This window comes from Jaculus jaculus, chromosome 6 (assembly GCF_020740685.1).
Source record: "Jaculus jaculus isolate mJacJac1 chromosome 6, mJacJac1.mat.Y.cur, whole genome shotgun sequence".
NCBI classification, from domain to species: domain Eukaryota; kingdom Metazoa; phylum Chordata; class Mammalia; order Rodentia; family Dipodidae; genus Jaculus; species Jaculus jaculus.
The window spans coordinates 97,010,515-97,032,308 of NC_059107.1; the positions used below are offsets into that span (position 1 = coordinate 97,010,515).

Sequence of the window (21,794 nt, forward strand, 5' to 3'; positions counted from 1 at the left end):
AGATGTGAAAGAGGGGGGAGGGAACCCCCCCAAAGCCATATAATTCTCAATTGCTTTGGTCTTTAATTTCATCGTCCCATAAATGAGGAAATATCAGTTCCCATACTAAATTTTTATCCCCAGCTGATAAATATGACGGGAAATTTTCGTTGGGTCCTCATAAAAGGGAACGGTTTCGATCAAACTGGTGGGGAGAGACTTATGCAGATAATACAAACAGAGTGGCCATAAAGTCTAGGTTGTTTCCCGCGGGATGTGCTGTGGGACAAATGGCTCCCTGGATTGACTGCTACCAGGACGGTCGGTCTCAGGTCTGGTCTGGGGCCTAAGGAGCCTAACCTTGCCCTGGATAACCGCCCCCGCCCCCGCCCCCGGCCTGAGGCCAGGGCGACCCCTGCAAGTGAAAACACAAAACTATTTCAAATCTTGACCACCGGCCTGCACACAAACCACACGCTCCACATTTCTTTCGGTTTTTTTTTTTTTTTTTTTTTTTTTCCGGAGAGTTAAGGGACCCTTGCATCTTCTCATTCCACCCCTAGCTGAGGGAATTCGGAGGCATTTCTTTCCGAAGTCTTCTTCCAGTGGAGCTGGCTGGGGCCTCCCTAGAAGCCATCGGGCCTCCTCACTTGTCCACGCCGGCGCTCGCCCGCTCGGCACTAGGGTCGTCTCCCCGCCAGGCTTCCGAGGTTCGGAAAGTCGAGACCCCAGGGGGGAAAAAATGCGGGGCTACCGGAAAGACAAGTTATTCTCCGATTCCGTTTCCTGAGGAAGGGGTGGAGAGTTGAGCTCGCTTTGGGAGAAAGATGATGGAAAAACGGAACGAACTCTTTTAAAGTTAACGTTTCCTCTGCTGCTTTTTTCCCCTTTTAAACAAATTTTTTAAAAAATGGTCCGGCTTCTCCTTTCAAAAATGCTCTCAGCCCAATCGCTCCGAAAAAGGACCCATTTCAGATCCGGTTTAGTGGCGTCTCCTGTCCTTCCCTGTGCAAACCCCCCCAACCTGACCAAGGCCCTGGAAGTTCTTTCTTCCAGAAATATTCCCTGTTTTGGTGGGGGGCAAGGTCAAGCGGAAAGCCAGGGCCGCCAGGGCCTGGAGCACAGTAATCTACCGAATCCAAAGGGGTTCCAAGGGGTTCAAAGGCCGAAGCCCTGAAATGGAGACACAGGAGCTGCTCACCCAGCCAGATCCAGGTGGCAGCTCCAGGGTGGGGGAGAAGGTACCTCAGGTCCCGAGAACTTCCTCCTCCAGAGATTTCTACATCAACTGGGGACCTCTTCTTCTTCTTCTTCTTCTTTTTTTTTTTTTTTGCGCAGCAGCCCTGAAGTGACTATGAATCCCTCCAGGGCCCACCCCAAACTCTGGAGATCCCCAGTCCATTCCCACAGACAGCTTGCCACCCAACCACCCTCCAAGCCCTGCAATTCCAAAGCCCCCAGCCCCAAGAGCCAATCCCTAGAAACCAAAAGGCAGGAGAGCAGAAACTTTAGTTCTGTTTGGGATTCCTTAACTTTCTCTTCCATTCTTGGCCCACGAGGGAACTCTCCTTCTCCCATCTCCCCCAAAGCCTCATCCCGCTGCCACCCCAAGAGGAAGTGGAGGTGAGGGGTGAGGAGAGAAAAATAGGATGTAAAGGGGGGGGGTGAAAGGTACCTGAATCGTGTCTTGACCTTTTAATTTGAATTTGACTGTTTTGAGGCCGTGTTGAATCATGCATTTTTCTCTCTCTCCCGCATTTTCCCCCTCTTCAGCCCCTCTCCCCAGGAGTTACAGGCTGATTCCTGGGTAAACAAACCCCACTCTTTCCAGAACACCCCCATCTCCCTCTACCACCACCCCCCACCGCCCCTGCCGCCCGGGGGGCGCTTCCTTTGTTCGCGGGCACAGGCTCCGGTGCCCCTACCCGGAGGCAGCTGCTAGGTGGCGCTGTTACTCTACGCTGCGCGCTCCTCCTGCCGACAACTTGACCCCGCTGACGTCACGGCCGTCTGAATCATCAAGGCCATTTTCAAATCCCATTGGTCTAGCCGTCACATGGTGAGGACCGAATGCGCGGATAATTATGGAGCTGATATTTCTCCCCCCCCCCCGCCTCCCCTTCTTTTTTCCTCCCGCCCCTCCAACCTCCCCCCCCCTTCCCGGATGGGGAAAAAAAAAGATGTCAGCTCCTCCGCTGTAGTATTGCTCCTTAAAAACCCCTCTCTCTGAAAATGACATGCCCTCGCAATGTAACTCCGAACTCGTACGCGGAGCCCTTGGCTGCGCCGGGCGGAGGAGAGCGCTATAGCCGGAGCGCAGGAATGTACATGCAATCGGGGAGTGACTTCAACTGCGGGGTGATGAGGGGCTGCGGGCTCGCGCCCTCGCTCTCCAAGAGGGACGAGGGCGGCAGCCCCAACCTCGCCCTCAACACCTACCCGTCCTACCTCTCGCAGCTGGACTCCTGGGGCGACCCCAAAGCCGCCTACCGCCTGGAACAACCTGTTGGCAGGCCGCTGTCCTCCTGCTCCTACCCACCTAGTGTCAAGGAGGAGAATGTCTGCTGCATGTACAGCGCAGAGAAGCGGGCGAAAAGTGGCCCCGAGGCAGCCCTCTACTCCCACCCCCTGCCGGAGTCCTGCCTCGGGGAGCACGAGGTGCCTGTCCCCAGCTACTACCGCGCCAGCCCCGGCTACTCGGCGCTGGACAAGACGCCCCACTGCACCGGGGCCAACGACTTCGAAGCCCCCTTTGAGCAGCGGGCCAGTCTCAACCCGCGCGCCGAACATCTGGAATCGCCACAGCTTGGGGGCAAAGTGAGTTTCCCTGAGACCCCCAAGTCCGATAGCCAGACCCCCAGTCCCAATGAGATCAAGACGGAGCAGAGCCTGGCGGGCCCAAAAGGCAGCCCCTCGGAGAGCGAAAAGGAACGGGCCAAGACCGCCGACTCCAGCCCAGACACCTCGGATAACGAAGCGAAAGGTAAGGCCGCGCGCGTGGGCCGCAGGGCCGCGGGCGGGTCGGGGCTGGCACCCAGCTCGGGCACTTGGTCTTCGCTGTTGGGTCTGGATGGGTGGAGGATACGATTGGGCCAAGGCCTCGGAAATGCGAGGTCTCTGGAATGACCCCTGGCTTGCGGTTCGTGTTTGCTGAGCGCCAGGCTGGTGGCGCGTCATTTAGCTAGGGAAGGTAAGCGGCGACGTGGAGGTGCCAGGCCAGCCGGGCCCTGGAGTGCTTAGCAGGGAGTGGTGCGCACTACAGGCAGCCTGCAGGCACCCTGGGGTGTTGGTGACTGCGCCTGGGCGCGTGATGGATTCGGTTTGCTTTCTCAGCGTTGGTGTCCTGGGGGGCTGATGCCCCCCACTCAGGTCAAAGGCTCACAAAACGCTTAAAATGGCGATCTTGGCCAGGGACTAGGAAAGGCTTAAGAGATGAGGATTTCCTCTGTAGTGCGTTATCTATTGAAAAATGTTTCCTACGAAACGCAATTTGTTGTTTGTGGGTCTGATTTGTGCGTGCGGTTTGGGCTCCTGCGGTTTCTGGTTCAACCAGGGGGCCTTGGGCAGCAGGGCTGGGGCCGGAAGAGGTGGAGGTGAAGGGCTGCCTGCCACATCCCTCCCTCCTCCAGACGCCTGGCTTGGAGATGGCTTTGGATCAGGTCATTTGGAATTTTTTAAGGTTGGTTTTTTCTTTTTTCTTTCTTTTTTTTTTTTTTGTCTCCTCCCCTTAATTTTTTTTTCTCTTCCCTTTTTTCAAGTTAAATAACATTTCCCCTATTGGTTTCCAAAAGTAGCTTACCAACGACTGGTTGGAAATTTTCTGTGTGCGTGGCAAGCGGTTTACTCCTGAAAAGGAGTGTGGTGTTAGTTGGATTTTATTGTGATTTTGGTTGAAGAGGGCTAGCTTGGTCAGAGTTCAAGCTCAGGGTTCAAGATTCATTTCTTTGTAGTAACTGGGGACCTTCGGGACCTTTCTCTGCCACCTGGGGAAAGAATGCAGAGGAAACAGGAGCAAGGGAGGGAGGCTGAGGGGAACGGCTTTCCCAGAAAAGTTGGAGCAAAAAGCATCAGAAAAGGCCCAATAGGGAAGATTAAACCTGCTCCCCGGGACGCTGGTTCCTGGTGGTGGTCAATGAGACTCTTTAGGTGTATAAGTATATGAAATATTGAGAGTGGAGCGGGGTGGGGGCAGCCTGGACCTTGTGATGCTTTGTATATGGATGCGACTGCACATGCATGCTTGATAGCTACTTCTCTCTCTCCCACACACACACATCTGTCTCATGTTCCTCACACACTCACGCACGCCCGCTCACGCATGCACATGGCACTCTTTTTTTTTTGGCGCGCAAGGGCAGAGCCTTGCCCTCTTGAGTCTACTTTGCAAAGATGGCCTTGACAAATCAGTCCTCAGAGACACTGAGCAGAAGATGACCATAGCTGGGCTTGATATGAGAGAGAGGGAGGCACCCACAGCCCAGAAAAAGAAGTGGAGCCTTCATTGTAGCACATGTGTGGAGTGTGAAGGGTTAATTTTAACCCCCATAAATAGATCCTGAGCTGGATTAGGGTGCAGGGGTAGGGTAGGGGAAAAACGTTCTAGCCGTTACAAAAGCAAAGTCAAGGTTAAAAAAGTACACCTCCTAAACTCAAACTGCTCCTTAGACTCCCCTTTCTCTCTTTGCTATCCTCACAGCAACCTATCTAAAACTAACCCCTACAGACTTCACTCTGCCCGTGTTCTCCTTGTCCTCTCTCCCCTTTTGGTATCACCACCAGGCCAGAGGCAAAGGAGCTAAACTCTATTTGTAATTTCTTTCCTCTGCCTAAAACCCAACAACCCCAATAAAAACAACCAGGATATAATAGATATGAGGAGTCTATAAACAATTTGGCAGGAAGCTGCAGGTGCAGAAACTGGAGAAGAACTAAAGACATGGAGATTTTTCTAGACTGTACCCTGAAGTTTGCATTATTTTTGCTGTTTCCTAGTTGCCCTGGGGAGCACTCCTCTCCCCCAGTCGATATTTAAAAAAAAAAATCAGGGGCCCAAAAGCATCATTTTGCATAAGGAGGAAGGAAAGCTGAGTGTGTAGAGCCATCTGAAGGGTTATTTGCTGGGTGCCCTCTTTGGGGGTCGTTGGACTCTGATTTTTCTCCCTCACCCTCTAAAATCTGGCCAACTTTCCTTCTAATACCGAAAGGCTGGTCAATTTCAGCAAGAATATGTTACCAGAGACAGAAGCTGTCAATAAGATAATGGAAATACACACATTATGGTATCTCTGCATATAAGTGTACATACCTGTGTGTGCACAGACCTGTAGGTGTGTGTAGCTCTGCAGGTCTACATGTGTATTTGCAGGCAGGAGATTTCTAGGAGACTGCAGTACTTCAGGATGTCTCTTCCCCTTGACCTTAGGTCCTTTGGCCAGGGCAGTTGTCTGAGGACCCCTCAGCATACCTCAGAGCTTTGCCCCTGACCTCTGCTGCTCAAACACACCTGGAACCGATGACCAGGAGAGAAAGGGGAGATCTAATAGGGCAGAGACATCTGTGGCAACTCAGGTGGGAATAAGATCTCTGGACCTAGTGCAGGAACCACTATAATGGTCTCTGACTGCAGACACTGGGAGAAAAATCCCTCCATGGAGTCCAAAAGGGTCAAAGCTCTCTGAGAAGAGGCTCTGAACTGTGAGGTGAATCCTGCATTGGAGTGTAGGGCCTAGGAGATGCTTTTCTGTCTGGCTGGATTTTTCCAGAGCTGGGTCAGAACTGAGATGAAGGAAGGCCTGGAGAGGTTTAAGGTTCAACTACCAGGATCAGCAAGCTGGGAGAAAACTAGAATAGTCAAGATCTGTTAGACTAAGGTGGGCTTGGGTAATTTTAAATTTAATGAATGCTTTAAAGGCAAGAACCTCGTCCCTTTCTCCCCTGTAAGTCTAGACGCTGAAGAAATTCTAAGAGCCCTGAGCCCAAGAGGAATCCTCCCTTGCCAGGCCTGTGGGGCGAGAGCAGCTCCCTTGTGCTCCCTCAGTCCCCCCCACCCCCCAGCAGGCTGGCAAAGGTTGAGGCGAGGGTTTGCTTCTTCGAGAGGGATACTTATGTAAATAATGTTATTTTTAACAGAGGAGATAAAGGCAGAAAACACCACAGGAAATTGGCTGACAGCAAAGAGCGGAAGGAAGAAGAGGTGCCCCTATACTAAACACCAGACGCTGGAATTGGAGAAAGAATTTCTGTTCAATATGTATTTGACGCGAGAGCGCCGCCTGGAGATTAGCAAGACCATTAACCTTACAGACAGACAAGTCAAAATCTGGTTTCAAAATCGCAGAATGAAACTCAAGAAAATGAACCGAGAGAATCGGATCCGGGAACTGACCTCCAATTTTAATTTCACCTGAGCGAGCGGCCTCCCCTCCCCCTCCTCCCTCTTCTTTCCCCGCCCCTCCTCCCTTTGTGCCTGGTGATATTTTTTTTTTCTCCCTCCCTGAGTATAAATGCAACGCGCCTGCAAAAAAGGCAAAGACCTGAGACTCTCCTTCCAAGGGACCTATGGTTCGTGCTGCGAGGATGCTTCCACCTAAAGCATGAGAAATGGGGGGTTCTGGGGTGTGGGGAGTTGTGTGTGCCCTCCTAGATCGGGTGGGAGTGTGGATGGTGTGTGTGTCAACCCCTCACTTATCCATGCACTCACACGCAGCATTCTGTTCTCCACGCAAAGTTAAGATCGAATCCACCCAGTTATAGGGGAGAAAAAGAGAAAAAAAAATCAACCAGAGAGGGTCTTTAATCTCGCAGAGCACAGTCAGAATCGCTCACCCCCCACCCCTTGCTGCATTCCTCGTTAGAATAATAGACGTTTTGGAAAGTTCGGCTAGTGTTTGTGTGTGTGTGTCGTAGCACCCAGCGTCTCCACCAAACCTTCTCCGTGTCTTTACCTCCCAGTCGCTCTGAGAATCTGCTTGAAGTCTTGTATTTGTACTGCTTTCTGCTTTTCCCCCTGCCCCTCCCAGCACCCTGCATCTCCCATCCACTAACATCTCAGAAATTCCATCCAGAGGAACAAAAAAAAAAAAAATTAAAAATAGAACATAGCAAAGTAAAGACAGAATGCCCCCCCTGCAAAAAAATATTTCCCGGTCCCTGTCTGGGAGTTGTGTTATTTAAAGATAATCTGTATGTTGTATCTTTTGCATGTAGCTTCCTTAATGGAGAAAAATATCCTAATAAATTTCCGGAATCTTAATCCTCAAATGGGTGGTTTTTTTTGTTTTAGTGTTTTTTAGCGACACCCCCTCCCCCAAAGAAGCTGAGTGTGTGGATGTGTGTGTTTTGTGTCTGACTCATCTCCTACAGCCTTTCTAGACCGTCTCTTGGCGGGTTTAATGTAAGTGAGAGACCATAACGTTGATTTAAATATTATCCAGGTGACCACAATAAGTCAAGGTCATAAAACAGTAATGTCAGGACGGTCTTGGTGCGCGCGAGAGGTGGATTTTATGATCTGCAAATATAATGTGGTGCTGCAGTAAAAGATGCATTTAAAGGTGACTGGAGGAGGGAGAGAGGCAGAGAGCAAACTGCAATCTTGAGGAGCAGACGGATCTTATTGCCTTCGGTACTGGGCTGGGTGCACCCCACTGCTGCTGGGGGGCACCCCAAGAGCCCCCACCCACCCAAAGACAGGAATAAACTTAACCACCAGAGGGGTACAAGGAGCTCACACCCCACCCTCCACAACAGCTAACAGAAGCGCTGGGCAGCAGAAGGAGGAGGCAGCGGCAAGGTAAGAGAAGCGGTTTCTTGTTCTTCTCTTGGAATGAGGACTAGCAGCGTCCCCAGGTGCCTGGCAGGCTGAGCCGGGAGGAAGGTGTTTCTGGCATCTGTTTGCTGAGAGCCCCAGGCTCGCCTGTGGCTGGCAGTGGAGGGCAGTGACTGTGAGTTGCCTCTTCTCCCCTCCTCAGCCCATTGCCGTGGGGCTTCGGTGGTTCAAGGGGTGAATTGGTGGTTTTTTTTGGCTTTCTTTTTTTTTTTTTTTTTAAATCTTTGTGGCTACTTAGGGTTGCCTGGTGGGCTCCACACCAGGCTAGGTGCCTCTCGGTCTGGTTGTACGTTGGGGAAGAGGGGGGCGGTAGAGAGGGTTGGAGCTTGAAGGTTTTCCTGCTTTTTTGCTGGTGTGGGTGTGAGCCTCGTTCAGGCTGTTGGTCCTCATAGTGCCTAGCTATAGGGCTTTGCCAAACAAGTGGCCTTATTAGAAGTGGCTCCAAAGCATAGGCGCTGTGATTTGGTCACCCATATTTGCTGGGAAGCCTGAGACAGAAAGAGGATCAGAGAGTCTGGAAAGAGAGTGCTGGAGAGCCAGATGGACAAGACAGGGAACCTAGCTGTAGAGCACCGGGATGATCCAGCTACCCCCAGGGCCAAGACCAGATGCAGGGGAATAGCTCCACTGCAGCGCTGGGGGGGTGGGGCAGGGATTTGGAGGCTAAACTGTCCCATTTTACCAGATTGTCCTTAGGCTATTTGCTTAGATCAGAAACTGGTGTAGGCACTCAGACCCCCTACCCACCCAGCCACCCAAAGTCTGTTCTCTAATCCTTAGGGAGGTTTTGGGGGCGGAAAGGGGGAAGGGGCTGAATTTCTTCTTTCCCCAACCCCCTTCCCTTCTCCTATGGATAGACGCAAAGCCGAAACTCCCGCCCTGCTTGCTCAGCTGATCTGTGGCTTAGGTAGTTTCATGTTGTTGGGATTGAGTTTTGAACTCGGCAACAAGAAACTGCCTGAGTTACATCAGTCGGTTTTCGTCGAGGGCCCCAACCCACCTCCCCTGCTCCTTCCCTCTCCAGTGGGACTGCCCCACAGCCCCCTCCTAGATAGGGCTAAGTGGGTGCAAACCAAGAAGGACAAGGTGTGAGTGGGGCCCTGGGACAAGTCTGGAGAACCCTGCTTTCCACTGTCCCCTCCTCAGCCTGTCCCAATCTGTGACTGAGGGGAGAGGAGTTTTTTCCTTGTAGCTATTGTCTCCTGGGCCCAGCTGGTGGAGACAGACAAAGAAGGTCCAGCCAATTCCAAGGAAATTCAGGAGTTTGAGTTTGGCCTGGCGGGCCAGCTCAGTTGGGCAGCAGGGTGGGGCAGAGTCATTAAGGGAGAGAGAAGTCTTTGAGATGGTTAGTGTCCCTCCCAACCACCCCTAAGGAGAGAGCACTGCTGTTTAGGAAAGTGGGTACCTTGATGTTTCAAGAGTTGCGGAACTCTGAACCACAACCCAGTCACCTCCTCTTCCCCATCTATAGCTCCATTTCCAGGGGAAAGGCATGTGGGGAGTAAGTAGAGGCTACAGGAAAGCCACCAAGTCCAAGTAGAAACCTTCACAAACACACCCTACTGGGACACAGGGCAAAACCTCAGCTTGGGTCTGCCTGATGTTGTCTGTTGCTAGTAGGCCTTGGTCTGTGTGGCTGCCAGTGTGTGGCCGCCACATATTTGCTTGTTCTTGTGCTTTGTGAAAATGTCTGGGTGAACAGAGCCTGTCAGCGCCCACCGTTATCATGTTCTTGGGAACGTTGTTGGCTTATGCCAGGGAAGAGGGGGGGGATGGGGAAGATGAAGATCTGAGCAACGAGAAACTTTGTAGACCCTCCTTCACTCCATTCACACTCAGATTTCTCAATTCTGGCCCTGGTTTCTAGAAGGATCTCAAAAGAGCTTTCTTTGCTTCAGAGGAAAATAACAGGGAGGCATGAGGGAGAATAGGGAATTAACTGTTCTCAAAGATTGTGGAAGAGAAGCCAGAGCATCAGGTTCTTGGGTTTCTTACTTTGGAATAATTATGATTATTAAAAATTATAAACTTTCAAATGGAAAAATCATGTCCCTAACAAAATATATATACAAAGGGTTCTATATCCTCAAAGTGGTGTGCTGGGGGAAATAGATGTGACTTCACGTGAATGTGGGTCTCTTTCTATGTTTGTCTCTTCTAGGTTTTCTGCAATCTCCTACATATAGACGTATACACATACTTATTCTCTCATAGTCTCTCACAATCTCCCTCTCTCTCTCTCTCTCTCTCTCTCACACACACACACACACACACACACACACACACACACAATAAGATTGATTTGACCCCTATAGACACTGGAAGAGAAAATAGGAATTGGCGGTCTGTCTGTCCCCCATCCCTTCGTGGGTGAGAAAAAAAAAAATTCCCTAGGAGGGGAAGACTCAAATCAGAATGGTTCCCGGGGAAATGGAGAGGTTTCTAGAAAGACAGGCCTTCTGGTGGGAGGCATGCAAAAGGCTCTCCTGGTTTAGGGACCTAGAAACCTCAGAGTCTTCAGACTCCCCCAAACACACAGCCAGTTGGGGTAAAGGGGGGTCTCAGACAGAAGCAGGGTGCTCAGCAGCAGTTTTAGAGAAACTGTCCCTGGTGGGCCGAAATTCCCCATTGCTAGACTTCTCTGTTTTGGGTCCCACTGCCCCCATTTCCGTGTCAAAGCTGGTGGGCTTATAGGAGGTGGCCAAGGAGCCAAGGGTCAAGGCATCCTCCTCACTACATCCAGAGAAATAGAGCAAGGTCTCATAGGGCCAAGGTGAGGGCCAGTCTGATGGTCAGAGTCCACCTCGGGGGCCCTGGGACTGTGGATCATGGCTAAGGCAGTGGTGATTATTTATTCGCTTCGCTGGAAGGGAGTCTTCAGAAAGAACAGCGTGAAGAGGAGGGAAAAAAATTATCTCTCTCAGTCTGCGGATATTAAGATGGATTTTTATTTCTTAAAGGACCCTCCCCGCCGAGAGCACATAAGCGTAAACTTAATATATGCTCCGCAGCCCAACTCTAGAAATCGCAATAAAAGTTAAAACCTCCCCTACTGGTTTTTTTTAATTATGATATGGGAAAGAGGAGCAGGATTTATAGAGCTGAACTCTCGGCGTGTGTTTGAGACTTGCGGGAGAGGGAGGAAAAGGCGAGAGCTCCAAGGAAGAGAATCTTGGTCTCTGAGATGTGTCGCCGGCAGCGGGGGCTTGCGCTCAGCCCAGCTACTCCTCCGAGGCCTCCGTAGGATCGCAGCCCGGGCCACCGGCCTCGCCTTGGCCTCTGCGCTCGGAGATGCAGCCCTTCTTGGGAACAGGTGACCGGGCAGGCGGCCATCGGGGGCTGGGGGCTACGGGTGGGCAGGCCGCCGGCGCCCCGAGCTTTGTGTGGGTCCCGTGCAGGGGACGAGGTGCGCAGTTGCGGGCAGGGCTGCGGCTCAGCTGTGACTTGGCCGGGCAGGCGGCCGGGGTTAGGACGGGTGTCCGGGGCCAGGCGCGACAAGGTGAATTGTGTGTGGACGGAGCGGAGCGGGCTCCCGGGCTGGGAGCGGCGAGGCGGGCAACCGGATGTTGAGTCTGTAGGAAGGACCTTGAGGTCTGTCGGGTGCTCGGGCTGCCGGCGGGCGGCGGCGTGCAGGGCGTGGGGCGCGGTGGTCAGCGAGGGCGAGGCGGCGGGCCCCGCACACCTCTGCGTCTGCTGGGCTGCGTGCATGCCGGACCTCAAAGCTGAGGCCCAGCCATGCTCATAGAGCATGAAAAATAAAAGCAGATGCGGATCTTATTATTAGTAATTCGTATATATATATATATTTTTTTTTTTCCTATGGAAGCGGTTCTTTTCTCTCTTCTTTCGGTGATACCTGGATTTGGTCCAGAGCAGGTTGCCCGCGGGAGGGCCCGGCGAGCGGCTGAGCGAGAGGGAGGGACAGAGGGAGGGAGGGCGATGGAGGGAGGGAGGGAAGGAGGGCGGGTGGCGGCGGCTGCGGTGTCCTGGGCTTCCCTCCCTGGGCGGGCGGGAGGCGTCTGTGGCCGTGGGGAGCCGAGAAGCAGGTAACGAAAGCTTCCCGAGGCGGGACTGGACCGAGCCAGAGGGACCGAGTCTTCTGGGTCTCTTGCCCTGGCGGGAAAGAAGGTAGGGATGATCGGCGCCCGCCAGGCCTGGTCCAGAGGCCTCGGGGATGTTGAACCTGTGGGGTGTGTGTGCGTGTGTGTGTGTGTGTGTGTCCAGACTCACACTCATGTTGTGGGTCTGTCTGCCTTGGGAGATGCGGCTCTCCTGTCTGGGTGAGATTTCCCAAACCCTGGGTTCTCCTTCCAAAGGCTGAGAGAATTCCTCGTCGGAGCGTGCGCTTTCATTCATTGGGTGCTCTGCCACTCGGCGGGGCTGGCTGCGGCGCCCCCCAGTTGTTGGGGAGCTTCTCCCCCGGCTTTTTGGGCGCCGAGTCCTGGAGCTCACCCGGCCACCGGCTGAGTGTCCAGTTCCAGGTTCGCGAGCCCTGAGGTTTGAGGCCAGACAGCTCCCAGCCCGGCGGGCGGGAGACCCGCGGCCCGGGCCCCTTAATTGTACTTCGAGTCCGTATTGTCTCTTCTCTCGCCACCTCCTCCGCTTCCTCAGTCTGGGCTCCAAAGTCACTGCAAATTTCCTTGCGACAGTACATCACACAAAAGATCAGGTAACAGCGTGCTCAGGGCCACTGAGGCTCCCAGAGGACAGCAGCCAAGGCCCTGGGGCGGCTTCCCCCCTCCCCGCGGCCACTCCCCAGGCTGGCTGAGAAGGACGTGTTGGGGGAGCCGGAAATGGCCCCGTTTGCTGCGGAGCGGCGGGGCGGGGTGGTGGGGGGGACGTCGGCGCGAACGCAGGCATGGCAGGCCGTGGCGTTGAGAGGGCCACGTTCACAGGCCCTGGGGGTTTCACTCCTGCTGAGCTGGGATGGGGGGGGAACCTCCCAGCTTCTGGTGTGCAGGGATCCCGGGATACACCCACCTGGGGTGGGGGCAGGACGCGGGTTCTCCTCGCGGCAGGCAAGAGAGCTCAGTGTCTGCTTCCAGCTCAGGCCTGAGCTAGGAGGAGTTGTGTGTGGGTTTGGTTTTCTTTTTTCTTTTTTTTTTCCCCCAACAAAGAGGGTTTTGGAGAGCGGGGGGGGGGGTAGCAGAAGGGAACTGGGGAGGGGGCGGGGGAGGGGGAGAGGGCTGCAGAGAGGTGAAACGAGCCCATTTCAGAGGGAGAAGGAAAATGAAAGCAAATGGAGCAGGGCCTCCTCGGGTGGAGGACGGTGTTGAGGGTCAGTGGCCCGGCTCTCTGCCTGCTGCTGCTGCTGCTGCTGTTGCTGCTGCTGCTGCGGCTGGGATGACCCGCTGGGGGTTCAGGGAGAAGCTCGTTTTGAATATAATACGAACTTGACGGTGTGGATTGAACTGGAGGGAATTTAAATCACTAACAGGGTGACACGCGCGGCAGGGGGAGGGGGTGATGACTCTAACCTGGTTGTCTGTCCTCCCCACCCCACGCTCCTAGTTTGATTGTGGTCTCAGTTGCCCAGGTTTGAGGTGATGGAATAAAGGTACTCCTCCCCCTTAGGGGGGCTCTCCTGTGCCTACTGAAATATGTGTGTGTGTGTGGGGGGGTGTTGGAGATAAACACTAAAAAGCAGAAGAAATACAGAACTGCCAACTAGAGCTGGGATTTCCCCCCTCCCCAGTAGGAACTCCCAGCTTCCTCAGGTCTGTCAGGTTGTCCCAGGGGTGCTCAGGGAAATTAAAGGGAATGGGGTGGGTGAAAGGTATATAGGACTATATGGCAGGAGATTCAACAGAAATAACTGAACCCCCAGTAAGATGGGATCTTCCTTTCTTGGTGACCCCCACATCCTTGTATCCTCACATTCTGGTTTTAGGGGAAGCCTAAAAGCCCACTTCAGAGCCCTGATCTGCCATCCTGCCTCCAAATGTGGAGAAATGGGGGGGCTACAACTCACATCCAGTTGTGGAACCTGCAGGGCCTGGGCCTAGTGGACTCTGGACTCCAAGTCTCTCCCAGACCCCCTCCCTATGGCTGCCTCTATCTGTGAGGCATAGGGAGAATGGGGCATTGGCCAGGAGGGGGCTGTGGGCGAGGCCTGCTTCTTGATCCACAGCTGTGTCTGAGTGGGGAGGGTCTGAGTTCCTGCTTCCAAAAGGAAGGGAAGGCGGCAGTCTCCCGTTGACTTCCTGGGGGATTTGACGGATTTGATGGCATCAGGGATCCTTGGATGGTGCTCCTGACCGCCCAGCTGCCGCTGCCTTGCAAAGTAGGCAGGCAGGGTGTCCAGGCAGCTCAAGAGTTGAAAAGAAGGTGGTGTTCAAAGGGTGTAGGAGCGAAAGCAGCGTCTTATTACAGCCAAAGTGTCTATGTGAAGGGGTCTTTGAAATAGCTAGGGCCCATGGGAGAGGATCCTTAAGGACTTTCCTTTAGAAAAGCTGAGGCTGGGGCTGACAGGCCCTGTCGCCTGGCAGAGACACAAGGGAAGAGCCTCTTTCCTCTCCTGTTTCTTCCTCCTCGACTAGAACGTGGCTCTGCCCCCAGCCGCCTCACAGGCTGCCTGGACCAACGGAGGATTCTGTATTGCCAAGGCCGGGTATACCCACCGGATCAGGTCCCCCAGGAGGGGAAAAGAGGAGGCCTCTTTCTCCTTTGTGTCCAGACAGAAGTGGCTGCCGCGCCCGGAGCGGTCCCGCGGCAAAGGCCCGGCAAGCCAGGGAACTGCACAATGCCACGGCTGCAGCGGCCCGCGCGCCCTGCCAGTCCTGCCTGCATATCACTGGCCTTCCTTCCTCTTCCTACTCTTGTCTCTTTTCATCTCGTCTTCCTTCTTTCCTTTAGTTCTCCCTTCTTCTCTTGATCCTTTTATCCGTTTCCTTTTTTTCCTTCCTCGGGCCTGGCGACATGTTTCAGTTGGTCTGTCTCAGGCTGTCTCAGGCTCAGTCTCTTTTAGGCTCTGCCCCTTGATGTCCTCTTGGTCTCAGTCTGGCCCCGGGCCCCCGCTGAAGACTAAATGTCTCTTCTTTTTGCTACCAGCAGCCGCCCAAGAGCCAGGCGGGGTCCCCAGATACCCACGGCTGGGGGGAGGTGCTGAGTACGCTGGGAATTTGGTGAAAGCTTCCGCAGACCAACTGGAACCTCCTGTCTTTTCCTTGAACCAGTGCGGGAGAATTTTTGATTGACAGCTAACCTGACTACATCAAGGCCAAAGAGATGTGCTGTTTCTTGTAATTTGGGTTTTTCAGATAGACCAGTTCAAAGGAGCAGACAGACAGCTGAAGGGGAATGAGCGTGAGGCCCTAGCACCTCTCCCCAACAAGACACTTCCCTCAGACCCCCACCCTCAGAATCATAGCCCTGATCGACCGAAAAGAACTAGAAGGGGGGAGAGGGAGAAGCAGGGGTTGGGGAGAGGTCCTGCGGACCTCAAGTTGGTGCTAAAGCTGCAATTGTACCCTCCCCCCCAACTTTCTTGCCCCTCAACACATAAGCTACCCTTTCCAGCTCTCCTCCATCCTAGAAGAAATAGATGGACAGAAATGTGAAAGAAAACCAGCTCCCACCCCATCCTTGGTGATATTTGGTCCTGTCCTGGGGACAGGAGAAGGGGAGAAGGTCAGAGGTTCGGGCAGTTTCCTTTGCTGCTGATTCAGAGCTCGCAGCCCAGCCTCAGCTCCTGCCTGCTTCCCCTATCGCAGACCCTTTTCTTTAGCCCTGGGTTTGCACCTCTCCTTCAAACTCATTCCACCCCACCTAGGCGCACCACATATCTGGAGACATCCTGCCCCTTTCCTCCCACTCCCCCCAGCCAACGTTCCTGTCCTACACCCCCACTGAGAATCTCCTGCCTGCCTACAGTCCTCTATTTCCTAAGCCACCAAGGGACAGTGTGATAGGAAGCCTAGGCTGTGCCAGAAACCCCAAATTTAAGGGAAAAGGTAGCAGTCAACTTAAGGGGAGGGTGGGATCCAAGTTGTCTGATATTTCCCTATAAGCACACTGCCCCCTCCGGAATTCCTGCATCCGACCCCACAGAAATTGCTTTCTCCCATCCCTCCATTGCTTTCTTTCCATTCCAAAAACAGCCTACAATTTTATTTAATGAAAGACACATTTATGAACAATCAAATGATCCTCATAAAAATTTTATTGAAGGACGTAAAAACAAGCTACTTGCCCACGACCGAGGTCGCTCCCTTGCCTTGCCCGCTTTCACCCGGGCTCTCTGCAGACAGAACCCAGGAGTGACTTTTTTTGGTGGTGGGGGGGGCAGGATGCCGCAGAGATGGAGTTGGGGGGCAAAGGCGTGTGAACAGGCAGGCACAACTTAAGTTGTGTAGATCTCTCCTCCACTTCTTCAAGCTGGCAAAGAAACAGAGACAATAAATTTAAAATAAAGGTGCTTGTATGTCTGTGCCAAATGACTAAAGGACTAGTGAGTCTCATGATAAAGGTGTGTGAGAGCCCTAAGCTTTACCCCTCCCACCCACGGACCACCTTCCCCAAGCTTCCCCAGCCCTAGATTTTGGGGGCTGAATTGGCCAGTGGCAAGAGGACTCTCCCCTTTTCCTCCTTCCCTCCCTCCACACCAGCCAGTCCAGTCCCCTCCCACCCCCTCCCTCTCTGCTGCCGCTGCTCCTGAAAGAAATACATACATACACAGTATTTAAAAACGCATTTTTAAAAGCCACGTTCCGAACTGACAACCGCTGATCTCGGCTCGCTCTGAGACTGCGGGAGCGTCGGGGCCCGACAGAGACAGATTACGTCAAGAAATAGTTCCTCCACCTACCTCGGCCGGCCTCCCCGCCCCCGAGGGGCTCAGGCGCCCAGCTCAGCCCTGGGGGGTCCAGGAACCTTGGCTTCGGGCACTGGCATTTTCACCTCTTTAAAAAAAAAAAAATCCTCATGGTAGGGTGGGGGAAAGCCATCTGCTTATGGTTGCACATGGACCAGGGGGTTCCCTGGTGAGCTCTTGAGTCGTCCTGGTGGTGGTGGGGGGTGGTGGCTGGCGCCTGGGGTCCAGAGTTGCAAGGACCCCCCTAGGAAAACGCAGGTCGCGGGGATCAGCAGAGAGAAGGGGGTGGGAGAGGTGGGGGGGTGTGGAAAAAAAAAAGGAAGGGGGAAAAAAAAAAAAGCCCCTGCGCATTGATCCGCGCCGTATTTTTGGGTAAATACGATCACGTGGGGGCCGGGGAACCAATGAGCTGCCGGGAAAAGGCTGGAAAAATAATTACCTGCCTTGATTGTTCTGTGAGCAGATAAAAAGTACATATACAGTTCATACAATAATCTTATGTATGTAAAACCCCGTTACGATGTCGGCGACGGGGCCCATCAGTAACTATTACGTGGACTCGCTCATCTCCCACGACAATGAAGACCTCCTAGCGTCCAGGTTTCCGGCCACCGGGGCTCACCCGGCCGCCGCCAGACCCAGCGGGCTGGTGCCGGACTGTAGCGACTTTCCGTCCTGTAGCTTCGCGCCCAAGCCGGCCGTGTTCAGCACGTCGTGGGCGCCCGTGCCCTCGCAGTCGTCCGTGGTCTACCACCCGTACGGCCCCCAGCCCCACCTCGGCGCCGACACGCGCTACATGCGGACTTGGCTCGAGCCGCTGTCCGGCGCCGTCTCCTTCCCCAGCTTCCCGGCCGGGGGTCGCCACTACGCCCTCAAACCGGACGCCTACCCCGGGCGCCGCGCCGACTGCGGCCCGGGCGACGGCCGCAGCTACCCGGACTACATGTACGGTTCTCCCGGGGAGCTGCGCGACCGCGCCCCGCAGACGCTGCCCTCGCCCGAGGCGGACGCGCTGGCCGGCAGCAAGCACAAAGAGGAGAAGGCCGACCTCGACCCCAGTAAGTCGGCAGCAATCTTCCCTTTACGACAGGCGCTGGAGGGGAGGGGAGCCGGATTACAGCCCCTCGGAGCGCGGCGAGCTGGAGCGGGGAGCGCGGGAGAAGGGGCGACGGGGGGGGGGGCTGTGGAGAGGACTCAATAAAAGAGAATTACCTTGGGGAGCTGGGAGAGGGGCAGGAAGGTCTGAGAAGGGGGCCCAGGCAGCCAGGTTGGGAGAGGGCCGGCTGAATGAGGGGGGGGGTGGGCTTTTCTCTCCCAGGGGCTGGCTTTGATGAGAGACCCCCTCCTGTCCCCCTCCTCCTCACCCAGGTTTTTTTTTTTTTTTAAACTCACTTGCCACTTTCCAAGAAATGCAAACAGGGCCAGGGACTGGGGCTAGTTTTGTGGTTTTGAGATGGGACAGGGGGAGAGGTGAGAAGGACTCTGGGAGAAAAAAAAAAAAAAAAAACCCTCAGGGAGAAGAAAAAAATTTACCTCTGCCTCCCAGTCAGCGTGGGGGTCCTCACCCCACTAGGGATCCATAAAACAGCAGGTCCATAGACTTCTCCCCGAGGAGCACTGAGTGAGGGGTTCTGGGGTGTTAAAGCTTAGGAACTTAGAGAGATCAGGACTTCCAGGGATACTAACTGAGAAAGGAAGTCTCCTTAAACTTGAGAACCCACTTGTGAGTGTCCACTAGAGAAAGGCTTGGGAATGAGGGTCAGTGATATGGAGTGGGGGAGGCATCTCCACAGATTTGGGAATTGTACACACATACACATACACTCTAGTCAGGGAGACAGGCGCCTGGCGAGCATTACAACCGAAGGGCTGGCTAGAGGAGGTGGGGGCAGGTGTGAGCTGCATGGTGGGGGACAGAAAGCAGGAAAAACAGCAGGGGAGAGGGGCAGTGTCCTGGGTGTGAGGAAATGTCTGGGGGTTCCTCTGGAGAAGACTGCAGGAAATCTTTTCCTCTAACCCCATAAGGGGCCAGAGCCTAATTATACCCCTCTGAAGGCTTCCCTCACTGCCCTCAGCTACAGCGACTCCCATAAACCTGAAATTGGAGGCTTGGCTCCTGCAGAGCCTGTCCTGGGACTGGCAGGAAGGGAGCCCTGGAGGCCAACAGGGAGGCTAAGATACCAGGGAGTCTGTCCCCAAGGCCAGCAGCTCCCTGAGGAGAGGGGAAAAGACTTTCCTTGTCCCAGCATCACCCTGAGAATTCGCCTCAGCAGGGTTGAACTCTGAGCGGGGAGCTAGAAAGAGAGGTGAGGGTGCAGGGACTCTCAGGGTCAGGAAGGAGAACCACTGAAATTTCAGGACTTGGTCCTGGGCTGTGAGGATGGGAGGGGGCAGAGGAGGAGGGAGATGGGGAGGAGAGAGACCTCACTATAAAAATAAAGAACAAGAGAGAGAAGCGTTTATGGGCCTATGAAACGGTTGGGAATTTGGACTTTTTATGAGGATATTCTCGAATTACTACTCTTGCAGCTGAGGACCAGACTGTAGGGGCTTTGATCGTTTTGGATTTCCTACAGTTTTAGGTGCTGGAAACTGAGAGGGAGGGGAGTTGGGGAGGGGGACAGAATGCAAAAGGAGGAAAGGGGGAAAATTCCTAAAGCAAAACTGTCCAAATTCAGGTTCAATATTTGGGTTTGGGGAGCTTAAGCCTGGCGTGGGGTGGGGTGACAGAGGTCCTGAACTGGAAAGGGGCTTCACTGACCCCTGCCTGTGTTTGGCCCTCCAGGCAATCCCGTGGCCAACTGGATCCACGCCCGCTCCACGAGGAAGAAGCGCTGCCCCTACACCAAGTATCAGACGCTGGAACTGGAGAAGGAGTTTCTCTTCAATATGTATTTAACCAGGGACCGTCGGTATGAGGTGGCCCGGGTTCTCAATCTCACTGAGCGGCAGGTCAAAATCTGGTTTCAGAACCGGAGGATGAAGATGAAAAAGATGAATAAAGAGAAAACCGACAAGGAGCAATCCTAAACCATGCCCCAGCCTACTGCCTCGGCACAGCCAAGAGAAAGACAAAACCCCCACAGAAATGCCCCAATCCAGGCGGGAGAAAGCACGAAAAGAAAAGAGCAAGATAGAGAAAAGCCCATCGCTTAAAAAAAAAAAGAGAGAGGGGGGGAGAAAGGAAGGGGAAGAGGAAACCTCTTGTGATATGGGAGGGTTGAATGTTGAGAAATTGGTGTTTTAGAGTTAGTTCTATCCAGCGAGGAGGAAGCAGGAGAGAAACCGCTTTCTCTTCCCCCAGCGCAACTGAAATAAATGACACACACAAATGTGATTTTTTTCTTCTTTCTTCAGAGAAGCCAATACTTGAATTGCTATATTTCTTTTCTTTTTTTTTTTCTGTATCATATTTGGCCTGAGCCACCCCTTCCTGGACCTTGGGCTCTCTGAGTGCAGATTTCGTACAAAAAAAAAAAAAAAAGACACACACACTCACACAAAACGATGATTCCCAGCCTGGAGCTGAGGGGTGAGGGCCGGACCTTGCCGCAGGCTGGGTCCGGCAGCACAGGCAGGCTGGTGCCTCGGGCATGTACATAACGGTGTTCTTTCTCACTCCCAGCGTCCCCAGCGTCCGTGTAACGTGCTTCTGTTTGTTATGGTAGAACAGCTCTGTGTTAATATATCGAAGTCACTTAAAAAAAAAAAAAAACAGAAACCCAACTGCATGTAGTTCTCGTTATTTCTCCTCCGTGTGGTTCCCATGCTGCTGTGGAGGAGGAAGCCAGTGCTGAAATCCTCTGGGGGTGGCTGGAGCCAGGGAAGGGGCTCCCTCTACCTTGGAAAGGGCCATTGCCTGCAGCTTCTGTCTAGCAGGGCAGAATGGGGGTGGGGGCTCTAAGAAGGGGTGGCAGCTGCTAAGGCAAAGGCCTAGCTTGTGTCTGCCCCACTGACTGCCTATGAGTTTTCCTGGTGGCTAGATGGTCCGTGTGTGGAGGGGGGGTGGCGGTGGTGAACACTGTGTGAATGGCTTTGGCTGGCTGTAATTGTAATAATTTATGAGTACGTGAGAGAAAAGATAGGTGAAGATAAAAGTTGGGTGCTGGGTGAGGGCCCAGGCTGGATTCTTGCCTGGTTACATTGGTGCTTTGAGGGATGGCTGGGAAAGAAGACTGGAGAGGGTGTTCAGCTGGGAGGAAGACCATGCAGGCCTCAGCACTAGGAGACAGGCATGGGAACAGGCACTGAGGATTGAACTGAGAGAGAGAGAGAAGAGGGAAGAGGAAGGGATCAAAGAACCACAGAAGACAGGAAAGGAGGAGGGATGGACGGAAGAAAGGAAAGAAGGAAGGAAGGAGGGAGGAAGGTGAAATGTAAACATAGAATTGTTCCTTCTCAATGTATTCATTCTCAGCTCCTCTCTGCCCTTCTCTCTTATTGATGCTTAGTTTAAATGTTGATGGCTGGTGACCAGGTCATGCTATGCAGCTGTAGTGCTCCTAGGGGTACAGAGGCAAGGGCCCAAGGAATCTGGTTAGAGATTAGCCAAGAGTGGGGTGCTCCCTGGTGGCTGTGTTTACCCCAAGGATGAAGTTGTGGCGATTTCTGGTGGGGCTGGTGGGCTCCACTGTACCCCAGAGTTTCTTCCTTAGAACCAGCAGTTTTCATCTGCTAATCAGAAGCAGACATGAGCTGCTGGGTATGCCTCAGCCGGTGCCCCCTTTCTCAGAAATCCCCCAATCTGGAAACTATTAAAATAAGACTGCTTGAAATATAGCCATTCAATATCTCAGGCTGCCCACTCTGCCAAGGGCACAGTGTTGCTCTGAATACTCAGAGGGCACCTACTAAAAGAAAATAATTGGGGATGCTGCCAGGCCAGTCCATGTGCCTTTCCCTCCAAAGCATCACCTTTCAGGATTGGTGGAGACATGTGTAGGAACCATTCTCACCCTATTATTGTATCTCCTAATTTCTCTTTCCATCAGCCACTCCAATCTGAGGAGTTGGAAGAAGGTGGGAAGGGATGAGATTTTTTTTTTCCTGTAATATTTAGGGATGATGATAAGTCACAACAATGGACTTAGCTGCTGTGGACACATTGTTCCTCTTTCCCATTTAAAACACCTCAACCCTATTCCAGAAGCATTGTTTTCTTGGTCCATTGGAAAT

General features: G+C 53.4%; 3 protein-coding genes and 2 long non-coding RNA genes across 7 annotated transcripts in view; 3 read left to right on the forward strand and 2 right to left on the reverse strand.

The window, feature by feature from the left end:
* Nucleotides 1-473: 473 nt before the first annotated feature.
* LOC123461565 lies at nt 474-2,529 on the reverse strand. The gene is made up of 4 exons (XR_006637717.1): nt 2,428-2,529; nt 1,905-2,024; nt 1,655-1,782; nt 474-765 (listed from the first exon to the last, which is right to left on the reverse strand). It is a non-coding gene; the product is annotated as an uncharacterized LOC123461565 (long non-coding RNA).
* On the forward strand, nt 2,128-7,239 carry Hoxc10 (homeobox C10). The gene is made up of 2 exons (XM_004649913.2): nt 2,128-2,962; nt 6,109-7,239. Exons 1-2 carry the CDS (start codon nt 2,212-2,214, stop codon nt 6,384-6,386), a joined length of 1,029 nt encoding a protein of 342 aa, XP_004649970.2. The 5' UTR covers nt 2,128-2,211; the 3' UTR covers nt 6,387-7,239.
* Nucleotides 7,240-7,370: 131 nt separating this feature from the next.
* The window catches only part of Hoxc4 (homeobox C4), a 64,273-nt gene continuing 49,849 nt past the window's right edge, over nt 7,371-21,794 (forward strand). Inside the window, exon 1 of one of the 3 annotated variants that reach the window (XM_045152331.1) lies at nt 7,371-7,771. The gene's annotated coding sequence lies outside the window, so the exon portion shown is untranslated. Of the gene's footprint in view, nt 7,772-11,843; nt 11,936-21,794 lie in introns of those variants that run through there. The other 2 variants (XM_004649916.2, XM_045152326.1) reach the window with 2 other exon arrangements.
* On the reverse strand, nt 15,951-16,575 carry LOC123461563. The gene is made up of 2 exons (XR_006637714.1): nt 16,481-16,575; nt 15,951-16,183 (listed from the first exon to the last, which is right to left on the reverse strand). It is a non-coding gene; the product is annotated as an uncharacterized LOC123461563 (long non-coding RNA).
* On the forward strand, nt 17,002-20,345 carry Hoxc9 (homeobox C9). The gene is made up of 2 exons (XM_004649914.2): nt 17,002-17,677; nt 19,405-20,345. Exons 1-2 carry the CDS (start codon nt 17,140-17,142, stop codon nt 19,647-19,649), a joined length of 783 nt encoding a protein of 260 aa, XP_004649971.1. The 5' UTR covers nt 17,002-17,139; the 3' UTR covers nt 19,650-20,345.